This window comes from Chelonoidis abingdonii, chromosome 5, assembly GCF_003597395.2.
Source record: "Chelonoidis abingdonii isolate Lonesome George chromosome 5, CheloAbing_2.0, whole genome shotgun sequence".
NCBI lineage: Eukaryota > Metazoa > Chordata > Testudines > Testudinidae > Chelonoidis > Chelonoidis abingdonii.
Window position 1 is genome coordinate 71,476,696 of NC_133773.1, and position 13,290 is coordinate 71,489,985.

Genomic DNA, 13,290 nt, shown 5'->3' on the forward strand with positions numbered 1-13,290 from the left:
ACTTTTTTGACTGCCACTACATTGTGCAGATATTTTCAGATAACTATCCACAGTGACTCCAAGATCTCTTTCTTGAGTGATAACAGCTAATTTAGAGCCCATCATTTCTTTGTATAGTTGGGACTATGGTTTTCCAGTGTGTATTACTTTGCATTATCAACACTGAATTTCATCTGCCATTTTGTTGCCCAGTCACCCAGTTTTGAGATCTCTTTGTAACTCTTTGCAGTGTGTTTTGGACTTAACTATCTTCAGTAATTTTGTATCTTCTGCATATTTTGCCACCTCACTGTTTGCCCCTTTTTCCAGATCATTTATCATTGGTGACAATCTCCAGGGTTGTGCAACTTCTTCAATTTTTTCTCCATGTTACAGAGTTGCAGCATCTCACAAACTGATCACTTGTATAAATCAGCAAAGGACCATTGGCTATGCCATTTTAAACCATATGAGGATCTGGCCCGGTGACTGCACAGACACCATGTAGAGTTAGGAGAGCCAGTTGCAAATAGTCAATATAATATATACTGAGCTAAGTAACTCAGCCATAGGAAAAAATGAACTAGAGCCAGTTTAATGCTGGAAGTCAATCATTAACACAAGTATGTTCTGTAGATTAATACTTCATTCCATGATTGGCTAAATTCTGTTTCTTAAATCAACACATTAGAGCAATAAGGTATTATGCTAATAGTTCTATTTGTTTTACATAATAATCCTGCTTAGTCATATATGAATAATGGTTAAGTATACACAGTGAATCTGTAAAATCTGGGGACATGCAGTGCCAAGAGCCGCTCCTACTTCATTGTTACCTGGGAGTCGAATGAGATTGGTAGAATAGTATTAGTTTGATTGGATGATTCCGGTCAGTCCTCTTCAATGCAATAAGAGTTAGTTACAGCAATTTTAAGTCTTTATTCTGAATCCTACTTTCAGCTCTATTGAACTTGAAGGTTTACGCCAAAATGTATTGTGGAGATTATGTAAGTATAATGATCAGTTCTGCCAAATCTTTCAAAGTTTTCAGTTTGAGTTGTCAACCTTAACAGAACATTAGGAGCCCAGATCCTCAGCTGGTATAAATAAGTGCACCTCCATTGTAGTCAATCTACTGCCAATTTATGCCAGCTACAGATCTTGCCCAAGGTTTATATGTGGTACCTAAAATGTGAACAACATGGAGAATGTTGTTTGTACTATTCACATGCAATGGCTAAATTAAAATTTTAGATCTAAGACAAAATGTGTCTTTTACCATTTACTTCTGAGGTCGAGATCAAGGTCTAATTTTGTACCATCACTAAATAATAATGATTTATATTGAACTATAGCATTTTGATTAACCCGTTTAAAAAAAAAGCAGATTTAAGTAACCTTACAAAATAAATACAAGCAGAAAGAAACTTAGTTAGAACTAATTTGATAGTCAAAAAACTTCTCAAGAAGTTTTATTTGCAGAATCAAAGAGAGCAGACTGGTATATTGGTTTAGAAAAAGTTTTGCTTTTCTGGAGTATGTCTTTTTCCTTTGAATGAGTCAACATGAATACATAGAAATTCAGCATGATTTGGTCTAAGAACAATTTAAGATGGAATATAAGATTTTACACTGTATAGACTTTTAATAGCTATTGTATCATACATTGTTACACAGTTCATTAAAAATAAACAAAACTTTTGAATCATATGGAATTAATAAATATTGCCATTTGTTATGTTTCATACATATTTATATATTTAAATTTCAGATCTTTTTTTTTAGAAGATGAATGTATATTCTGTGTTATAGTGTAATGTATATATATTTTTTGTCATTTATAAGCATTTACTTTTGTTGGGGATGTATTAAGTCATATTCAATTTGTTTATATATTGAAAACGAAAAATATTCAAAAATGAAAAATTGACTCTCCATTAAGTGACTAATCATGGGAAGTGGTGTTGATTAAATGAGCCAGATTAATAAATTGGAACCAAGGTCCATGCACTCAATACTTTGAGAGCAAAATATGAAACTGCTTTATATACACAACACATGGGTAATTGTGCCGTTTAAGGAATTTCAGAACCTTTTAATAATTAATGCTAGTGTAATAGTGTATTTTTCCAAAATGCTCTGTGTGTGCATCCCCAATTATTTTACAAATCAATACAGAAAGCATTCACAGTTTTTTCTTTAATTATGTATCTGAAGGCAAATTATTCCAGTCTCACTGACAAAGCATTTCTTTCTAGAAAACTATATTGCACTTATTTATTTCTCTAGACAAATAATTATTGAATAGGTTTCCATAATGTGTTTGTCTTTGATCTGCGATTTGAGATCTCGAGTCCATTACTAGACCTACAGCCCCACTAAAGAGCTAAAGGTTTGTTCTTTCTTCCTACTGAGTTATTAATGTATTTCATTTTACTAGAGTGAAAGAGGAAGAATTAGGCAGTCTGACACAACTAGAGGATTAATTTAATCTGCAGAAGTCACCAATTTCAGTTTCTTTTCTTCTGATTAAACAAGTATTTGACTAATTAGTATCATGTACTGATAGTATTGCCTGGCATTAATATTTGTATATTACATTATCACATAAGGGAATAGTTTCACTTTTTAGATCACTGGCATTAATATTAGTATTTTACATGATCATATAAGGGAATAGATTGCTAAAGATTGCTAAATATAATATTACTAAGATTTAATGATATTGCATCTATTTGATCTTATTATAACTTGTAAACAGAGTCCAGTATTATCAAATAGATAGTCTAAAATTCCTCTATATTTTGTCTGTTTGTTCACTGTGTTTAACTGTAAGTTACCCTTATTATGTCAAGCAGGGGAATAGAGGGAATGCTCAAGAGTAAGGTAGTGCTCAGTGTAAAAGAGTGTGTCAAAATCTGACCGTATTCTTTCCCTGAACAAAATACTGTCAAATTCTCTCGTGGTATAAATCGGCATGTCTGCATTGAAGTGTGCCCACTTACGCTCTCCCTGAGCTGGGGTGGGAAGAGAAGGGGAATAAGTGGATCCTTGATTGGTATATGTCAGTAGAACATTACTCCCCTACCCCTCAGAAGAAAAAGAAGAGGCGATATTGAGACTTTGACGTGTGTCTGAGTCACAGTCCCTCCCAGGGCTAGTTCTGGCATGGTGCAGTTTCACACAATCTTTTACGGAGGGCTAAATGCACAATCTAGCCCTAACTATTTCCTAGAGATATCCCAATACAATATTAATTTAGAAACACAAGAAAAAGCTAAATCATAATTAGCATTACTTTTAGAATTATTAGTTAATGTTTTAAAATAATCATCATTTTTGTATATGGCTGGGTGGAAGATTACCTTGATTGGAATACATGAAGGCTTAAGAATGCAAATCAGAAAGTGCTCACAAAAGCAATCTTGCCAGACAAAGAAACATTATCTGACTTCATTATTGTGATTGCATACTGGAAATGGCTCCCAAGAGTACACAAACAGAAAAACTACCAGAAATTAGATAGGAAGGCAGCCAGTGTCCTTTATAAAATACATATATCAGGAAAAGACAGGAGGATTTGGAGGATGACTGAATTAGCTATGTTGAAAAGTTTCCATTCCATTATTTCATCATATAATTTTCAAATGATGTGAAATGTATTTAATAAATTCACACAAATCAAAACTACTCTTAGCAATTTTTATCTAATAATAATATAATATATGAAGATTACCTATCTCATAGAACTGGAAAGGACCTTAAAAGGTCATTGAGTCCTTTCCCATGCTTTCACTAGGAGGACCAGGTACTGATTTTGCCCCAGATCCCTAAATGGCCCCCTCAAGGATTAGAGTTCATAACCCCAGGTTTACTAGGTCAATGCTCAAACCACTGAGCTATCCCTCCTCACAGAAGCTGTACCACAGAGGATCTCTTTGAGGAAGCATAGCTAGTTCATAAGGGACTGCAGCACATAGCTAGCTTTAAAGCATTAATTTCCTTTTAGAGGGTATTCACAGCTGAAAACATTCAGTCCAAGGAAATCTGACTTAGATTGCTTGTTATCAGCGGTATGACTTACTGAACAAATACTATTAGAAGGTTGTTCATATTTCAGATTACTTTTTCCACCATAAGACTGCATTGTCTGAACTTTACACGCCATAATTTGATAAAAGCTGTGAAAGCAGATAGCTACAGCCTCAGCCTTTACTGAGCCTTGTGTTATACTGCTCAAAGCTTTGGTTGATGGAAGAAAATGTTGTAACTTTCTTACTGTTACTTAGACCTGAGAGACCAGTGCAAACAAGTTTTGCCTACTTTTTATGAATTCTGAATCACTTTTCAGTCGCCATCCCTTATTTCTTCATTCCCCTCCCACTTCATCCAAGCAAACGAGTTTTATGTTTTCACAACTGTTTGGGACTATTATTCAAATAGTTACAGGCATTTACGTGCAAGCAAGCACATCCACATATAAAGTGATCAGTCAGGCCACACCTATGACAACTGGCCATGTATTTTGGAGGCAGCAAGAGACTATAAGTGAATTTTAAAATCATTGGGTCTCTCAGATAAAATAAACAAATACAACATCAGCATGAGGGACAGTGAGAAGCAGCAGGGATGGGAGGACAGAAGGGTAGGTAAGATGGAAGATGCTCGAACAGCAGAAAGTTCCTTTGCTTGTGGACACTTTGCACATGTTCCAGCCTCAGAAGATGGAGGGATGTTTCTGGAGTGGGTCCAGCCACTAAGGTGGGTGATAAGAAAACAGAGGGAGAACTCCCCTGTAGAATCACCTTGATGTGGAATTATATAGAGCAAGGGTCAGATCTGCAGCTATCCATCCACTGACTAGTTACACAAGTTCCAATGGTAAATTATTCCCTTACTCAACCCTAAAACACTCCACAGGATGACCCTCATGTTCCTCCTTGACTCAGGAGTAACTGACTCTCTGCTAACTTGGTTCCCTGATACATCTTCTCTCTCACTTGAAAAACCATGATGAATGCTACCTTTTCAAACAGTGTTACAGCAAAATCAGTACCTAAGTAGACCAAAATGTTGTGACCAATATGTCAAAGTGAAAACAATATCTTTAAAATTAACATACAATGTACTCTTTGTTAAGCCCTTGCACGTGTGTTTTGCATTTTTCTTTCACTGAACCTTATCTAGTATTTTTAGTCTGTTGGTGTAACCACATTTCCAAAATTGTCACCTAAATTTATACCCACAAAAACGCACTTAGATGCAGCTGCGGGTACAAAAGCCACATTTGAGTAATTGCACATGCCACGTTCTGGTTTATGCATATAAATGTGGAGTTTATGCATGCATGGATATTTTTGAGGGCAGAGGATTTGAAAATATGACCCATAGTCATGTATATAGTAGTATAAATGTACCCAGTGCTGTATAGTAGCAAGAGCATACATAAATCAGGGAGTGTCCACTACAACTTGAATGTGAGATTTTAGAAGTTTCATGAAGACAATGGCTGGAGCTTGAAGTACATTTAGTAGAGAAGATATTGTCAGCATATAGGGATGTGTGGAAGAGGAGTCAGGAGCTGGCAAAGAAGCTGAGGCAAGAGGGCAGATCATCAGTTGATGTAAATCATTGTAGCTCCATTGATACCAGCTGAGGTTCAGGCCCATGTTTTCTGAATGCTCTCTAGAGAACGCTATTTCCTAAAGGCCAAATTTTGATGTGTTTTTATTTGAATGGATATAGGTCAGGTTCCAGATGATAATAAAAAGGTTCACAGTCCTGAATTCAGTTTCTTTATATACTAGAGTCCCCTTGGGAAATTGAAAGTACATTTAGATATTGGAGAAATTTAAAACTGCTTATTTATCTTGGGTTCCTCCCCAGAATAGTATCAATAAAAGCTATTTAGGGGAGGAATCTACTTAATGTGATTGATTTATAATCAGTGAAAATAAATCGTCCTTCTATAGCTCTCATGTGTAAACTATAGTTAAAAGCCCATTTAATGTCCATATATAAGAACTGTCTGATACCTATGCAAGAATCACAATTTATCATGACTATGAGTCTAAACTCAGTCTGCCTGGGTTTTATACCTGTTAATCTACCAAAATGTAAAGGCATAAATGAATTACTCACTACAATATTCATAGTATCATAACTCTGGACAACATAGAAAGTGAATTACTTCAGTGCAACAACTCTAATAATCAAAATGCATATATAGGGCATTAGCAACTCACCGCAGAGCAGCACAAATGTCAAGTTTGGGCCTGGTTCTTCAAGGTTTCTAGCGCTCTCAACTACCCATCTCACAGAATTTGCTGAACACCTTGCAGAACTAGACTCCTAGTGCATACTATACTTCCCTTTCAACTTAGTCCTACCACTGAAGTCAACAGGAGTCTGGCTTGTTTATTTGTTTCTCTACGTTGAATTTATTACTGGAGAGATCTCTGTCATTTCTTCTGTCTGAAGAAGAATTTATACCAACCTCTCCTTTCCTTCCTCAGCAGAGCTTCAAATGCTCAATTCTGAAATCACTGGCTGACATTTTTGCTCCCTTAAGGCCTCATCCAAAGCCCAATGAAATCAACAGAAAGGCAACCATTGACTTTAACCATAAGCTTTGGTTCAGGCCCTAATGCCAGAAAAGGTAAATGATTCAAGTGTTTCTGTTCTTTTTAACATTCAGACAGGAATCCTGTCATTTGAAAAACATTTTGTTTTGCTCATGGTGCTGGGTTGGATAAAGATCTATTTAGAGAAATTAAATGAAGTGAAAACACCCCTAAAATTTACATTGGCATCATCTTTCTTGCAGAAAACTGCAATACCATTTTTACTGCAGTAGAGTTAATATCACCATGAGATGTAATTTCTGCATTCAGCAAATGGCAATATGTGTATTGTAAGTGTGAAATTCAGCCTCACAAGGTTGCCATGAGCATGAAGATCACTAAGATCTTTGTAGTTTAGTTTCTTGTTCTGCCATTTCTCTGATTTTAGTAGTTTCATATTTCAGCACCACAGTCAATTATTCCCCATGTATACTGCTGCCTAATCATTTTTATATGTGGAAAGCAGCAAAAGCATAGTCAATTTAGTGAGGTCAGATAATATTGCACTTTACACTGGGGATAAAATACTGTGGCTGTACTATTGGCCTGCTGTCAATAATTAAAGTCTGACTTTTCCACTGAGGAAAACTTCAAATACATGAGACTAAAAGTAGTCTATAGGGTCACGAAGAGTCACTAAGGGTCTAATCTAACTTCTACTGAGGGGAATGGAATATGCCTATTGACTTCAATGAAAACTGGATTGGGCCCTAAAATAGGCAGACCTTAATGCAGCAATGGCCTACAAGATTATTCAAGTATTTTAGTAGACACCTCCGTATTCTGAATGCCACAAATATCAACACAAACCCAATTTTAGCAATCTAAAACTGAACTCATATTACTGTAATTACAGGGAAAGTTTGGGTTTAAATAAACCTATTCTTCTGTAGATCAAAGAAATTTAGTCAGTCCGGAGATCAAAGGTTTGGTTTTAGCTTTTTAAGGTTTAAGTATAAGAGTAATGAATTACAATAAAGGAACAGCAACTTTAATGATCAAACTTTCACAAGCTTATTTTAAACTTCATTTCTTTCTTTAAGGTAAGGGCAAAATGTTATTCGTGCACCTCTGACCTAGTTTTTGTTCTTAATCCAGTGTTTTGACTATTGCTACTCTCTTTCCTGGCTCTTTTTAAGATTCTTTTTCTGTAGCAGCAAAAACAAGGAGTCCTTGTGGCACCTTAGAGACTAACAAATATATTTGGGCATAAGCTTTCATGGGCTATAACCCACTTCATCAGATGAACAGAGTGAAAAATACAGTAGGTATTCATATACAGCACATGAAAAGATGGGAGCTGCCTTACCGAGGGCGGGGGGGGCTCAATGCTAATGGGGCCAATTCAATCAGGGTGGATGTGGCCATTCTCAACAGTTGACAAGAAGGTATGAATATCAACAGAGGGAAAATTACTTTTTGTAGTGATCCAGCCACTCCCAGTCTCTATTCAGGCCTAATTTGATGGTGTCAAATGTGCAGTTGGTGTCAATATTGCTTAAGGTAAATTATCGTATACCATCGTTTCCTTAGGGCTAGTAGTTCTCCTAGTAGCCATATTAGTTAATTCTTTACCTTTCTTCTATTTAGGGTGGCTTTAATTAGCAACAGAGTGTTTTCTCTTACTTTTCTTAGCTGATCATCCACAGCTGATGACCTGTCTCAAGGCATTTGTCACTACCTGTTTCCTATTTTGGAAAGGAAACTGTAGTAACTCTAACTTCTTATTGTCTGTTATTTATGGTGTGCTCTGTGGCCTTGAAAAATATTTTACGCTAATCTTCAGAAACAGTTATTGTAAGATGATTGCTGTCTTTGAGCTGCTGGAATTTGATGTACCAGTGTTATGCCTTGTCTAATAATTTCATTCTGATTGATGGGGAGTTGTTACTTGAATTATTCAGAACGCTGTTGGATATTTCATTCACTGGAGGGTGTTTAAAGGCTTATTTCACCTATGGACTGGGAGATATTTCTTTGAGAGATTTCACTGCTATGGTCAGGATTTTCTAAGGATGTGTTAGGCAAAGTGTATTTTGAAAATTAAAGTAAGGTAGGGAAATGACAAGGGGGAAAGAATAAGCACTCCTGCAGGGGCCGTTCTAAAGCCCAAGCAGATGGAGGAGCAGTCATAAGGTGTGCAGTATGGTGTTTTTTTTTCCTTCTGCTTCTCCTAAACATAATAGATCAAAAGAGCCATATGATGTACAGATAAAACACAGGCAGCCATGGACTGAAAACTGAGTATGCTAGTTTCAGGCATAGCAGAACTCAGTCAGCCTGCACAAAGGAAAACAGTAATATTTGTAACTGCATTTTGGTGTTCAAATAGCTCTCAAAACATGCCTCAAAATAAAACTGATTATTCTGCTTCATTTGTCTTGGTTAGAGAATTACAAACTGGCCCAGCCCTCCTCTCTGGGCTGAGACCAGCCTATTGTAATTGGATCCTATTATTCAGTACCAGCCAGGGCTTCTAAGCCCTGTGCGTCTGGGTAGTGACTGATCACTGTTTCTTTCTCTGGGTCTTGTAGGTGCATCCCTGCATTCTGACACTTTCCTTGGTTAGTGGAACTCTGCAGTCTAACTATCTAGACTCCAGAACCAATGCTCAACCCTCCCCAGCCTCCTCCCTGCCATTTTCCTTCTTACATTCTTCATGGGCAAAATGGTTGTAAAGCAAGGAACAAAAGCTTAATAAAAGAATTTAAGCCACAATTATTTCCTCTTTAAAGAAAAGCAAACAAGAGTTACAGATCTATGGAAAAATAACAAATAGCCCTGAACAAGACTTCCTCAGTCAGATCTCATGCTACCTATAAATCCTGAGTTCTGGCTAGTATTTTTAAGCTAGCTAGAGTCTCCCCTGCCTTCCTAGAAAGGTTTGCTTATAAATAGCAACAGAATAGCTTTTTACTTAGAGAAGCAGCCTCCTTAAATAATGACTCTCATATTTAGTCAGGGGCAGCTTTCCCAACCATGTGCTTAGCGTCAGGAACTATGGACGTAAGCGTCTTCAGCTGAGTTTGGGGCTAACTAGCACATCCCTCAGGCGGGTTAATGAGCTCAGCTGGGCTGCAGCAGATTTACCTGATTGGTCAACCCTCCTACTTGGCTGCAAGGCATCAACATATCTGCATTTAAGCTCAGCAAGGGCAACAGATTACTAACTATTCAATATTTGAGCCTACAACTTCATTCTCTTCTATGCCTCCTTTGTTTCTAGTCTTATTCTATATCTGCTCCTACCTTGTGTTTGTCTTGTTCCTATCTACCTCAGCTCTCCTTCCTTGCCTGGTTCTTGATTTTGATTCTGACTTCTAATTTCTGTTCCCAGCTCTGATCACGAGGTAAAACTGTTATGCTCATACAAAGTACCTGACATTTTTATAGGGGAGAAGGCAACATGCTGCATTTATTGAGAATACAGTAATTAGCATACACACAGTTTTGCCAGTTGATGTTTATAGTTATCAGTTTGGATTAATTTAGTGGCCAACCAGATTGGCTGCAGAGGGGAGCCAGGATTTGTTGGTCACAATCTGATGCTTTTGGAGTTGTGGCAAGATAAACCTGTGAATCAGAGTGTAGGGGAATAGCGAACAAACAGTTGGCTAAGTTGATTACTGAAAAATAGTTTGATGTGGCATGGACCTTTTGTATAACCTATGTTATGTCTGCCACAATAGGAGCCATAGGTATTGTACCTTTGTTAATCCTTTTATAGCCAGTTAGGTACCAGGACTGGTTGTCTGTCAGATTTGTTTCTACCAATGCCCCAGAATTCCTTTCTGCTATTTAAAAAAGGGGTGGCTGGCATGATAAACTATGGCTTTTAATCCAAATATAAAATCTTATCCCTACAAAACCACCCATATCCTAGTCCCTGACACTTAGACCAGGAAACTCCAGCCCTATTCTCCCAGAAAAGTTTCTGTGTAGAGAGTCCAGTCAAAGGCCCTGTTAGTAGAAAACCCCTTGGTCTAGTAGGGAATAATTATTCAACATTGATGGCTCTCTCATTGATAGTCATCTCCAAGGTGTCCCACTGCCTAATGTGAGCACACAATGTCTAGAATAGATTGCCCTTGTCAATATTAGTCTGGTTTTCCAAAGATGATTACAATGCAAACTAAGGGTTACAATCACACAATTGCATTCTTATAACAAAATGGTTTTAACTTAACTCAATCTGTCTCTCAAATGACTGCAACAGATTGTGGCTGGGCTCTGCATCAGTGTGTAAGGAAGATGAAGTGCACAAAGGATAAGGGTGTGTCCCCTAATTCTCTTCTGGGTGTCTTGCTCCCCTGGCATTATTTGGGAGCCGTCTCTGTACGTTCCCCAAGAACAAGGGCTGCAATTGTGCCACAAGCAGAAGTGAAAGCTCCTTCCACAATCTTTCTTCTTTCCCCACCAAAAGCACCTGCATAAGGGCCAGGCATTACCTAGCACTAACATATAGTGACTCATGGAGATCTGAATTCTTTTCCAAATACTTTCTTCCCCCAAGTTTCTCGCCATGCACCATCATGTCTCCACAAGATGGCACATGCCACAGAATACAGAGGGTCAGATCCTCAGCCAGTATAAATCAGCATAGCTCCATTGATTTCCAAGACAGGATTTACTTCAAAGTTATTCATTTACACCAGTTGAGGGTCAGGTTCTTTGAAATTACTATTGGCCACCACAATGTGGTTGTCATCCCTCTCCTTTGACTAACTTTCAGTTAATATTATAAAGCTCTTTGAAATCCCTTGGTCCTGTATAAAAGGTTTGTAATTGTAACATACAGAAGACAATGAAGAATCATATATAGTTACCACACTGGAGTCAAGCCTGAACTTGTCCAAAGTTCAGATACAGCATTTGGCTCAGACCTATATCTGCATTTTATGAAGATTTGGGGAAAAAACAGATGCAATGAAGTTTTGTACATGCTGGAACCCCAAAGACTTTCAAACTAGATGTATCAAATGATCTAACTTACAAAAAGTGCTTCAGGATGGCTTTCAGAAAATAAAGTAATGAAAGTAGTCCTGGCAGAAAATGGACATTCAAAGCTTCAAATTATAAGGACTGGGGATCCATATCTTACAGATAAGAAGGGCATTTTCTTAAAAAAAGCACAGTTCTTTTTTTTCTTTGTATTTATTTTCATAATACTAGCTCTGAGTTAAAAGCCAGCCACTGAGGAGTTAGTATTTCAGGGCCTTAATGGAGGCTTTAATATTACATGCAGCAGCACAAACTTCAGGTCAATGACTTATTGTATCTTGGTGGAATTCTGGGTCTGCTGAGAAACCAGTCAAAGTTAGATGAAAGCTACAATGACCAGCTAATTAGGAAGTGGACTCTGACACAAACATTTGTGTGAGATAGAAGCCAAGATCAAAGCTAAGTACTGTGTGAGGTAATTTAATATTTTGGAACGAGCTGTGTGCTCAAATTTTGTTCTAGGACTTTTATTAAAAATGTTTTTCTTGTACTATGTTTTCTAGAAGGAGTTGTCTTGAAGTTATATATGTAATTCTTTCCATTTAAAATCATCATTCCTTTGATTTGATGGTAATGTAGTTGTCTGTTTATTGGCTTGGATTTTCCTTACTAACATTGGGCCTGGTATACTGAGCTGAGCAGTACCTCTTAAGAGGCCAATTGAGGAAATTTAGCATATGCAAGGATCTGGCCTGTTGTCAAAGATCCATAATTTATATTGTGTGGTGCTTTTCTGGACAAGAGTGCATATGCTTTATGCACTCCCCTTCTCTGTGCTCATGATCACCTCTAAGCCATATGCTAGTAATTGTTTCTTTTCTACAGAAGGGACTTAAACCCATTTTGGTTTGGGAGTTTCAAGAACGTGTACTTGTGAGCACAAATTATTGATGCTCACTACATCTCAGTTCTGACTGACAGGTTATATCTTTTGAAAAAAGTTCTTTGTAAAAAATTAATAGTCTCCCAAATGGTGGAAACCCATTAGTAGAGACATTTAAAAGTAGACTGGATAGGGTGAGAAAATAGATTGTAAGGTACAATTTCTTAATGGAGAGAAGGATGGTCTAGCTCAGTGATAGGCAACCTATGTCACGCATGCCGAAGGCAGCACGCGAGCTGATTTTCAGTGGCACTCTCACTGCCCAGGTCCTGGCCACCAGTCCGGGGGGGCTCTGCATTTGAATTTAATTTTAAATGAAGCTTCTTAAACATTTTAAAAACCTTATTTACTTTACATACAACAATAGTTTAGTTATATATTATAGATTTATAGAAAGAGATCTTCTAAAAATGTTAAAATGTATTAGTGGCACACAAAACCTTAAATTAGAGTGAATAAATGAAGACTCAGCACAACCCTTCTGAAAGGTTGCCGACTCTTGGTCTAGGTGTCCAGTAGGTCTTATCCCTCTTTAATCACTATGACCCATGTCCTCATGTCTGCCACAGCTTTTGCTTGGCTCACTTGGAGCTCTGTGGCAGACATGAGGACATGGGTCATAGCAAGTAGAGATAGATAAGACCTTCTGGACATCTAGACCAGCCTTCTGTCCACTAAGAAATTGTTCCGTACAATCTAATTCCTCACTGTGTTCAGTCTACTTTTAAATATCTACTAATGTGTTTCCACCATTTGGGAGACTATTGATTGGCCTAAAAAGATGTTTGCCAGGAATCTTTCCTT

General features: G+C 37.4%; 1 protein-coding gene across 1 annotated transcript in view; it reads left to right on the forward strand.

Moving 5' to 3' along the window:
• Window positions 1–803: 803 nt before the first annotated feature.
• ANXA10 (annexin A10) overlaps window positions 804–13,290 on the forward strand; it is a 50,302-nt gene continuing 37,815 nt past the window's right edge. The window contains exon 1 of the mRNA XM_032802695.2: window positions 804–986. Within this exon, the coding sequence (XP_032658586.1) occupies window positions 969–986 (18 nt within the window). The 5' untranslated portion in view covers window positions 804–968. The remainder of the gene's footprint in view (window positions 987–13,290) is intronic.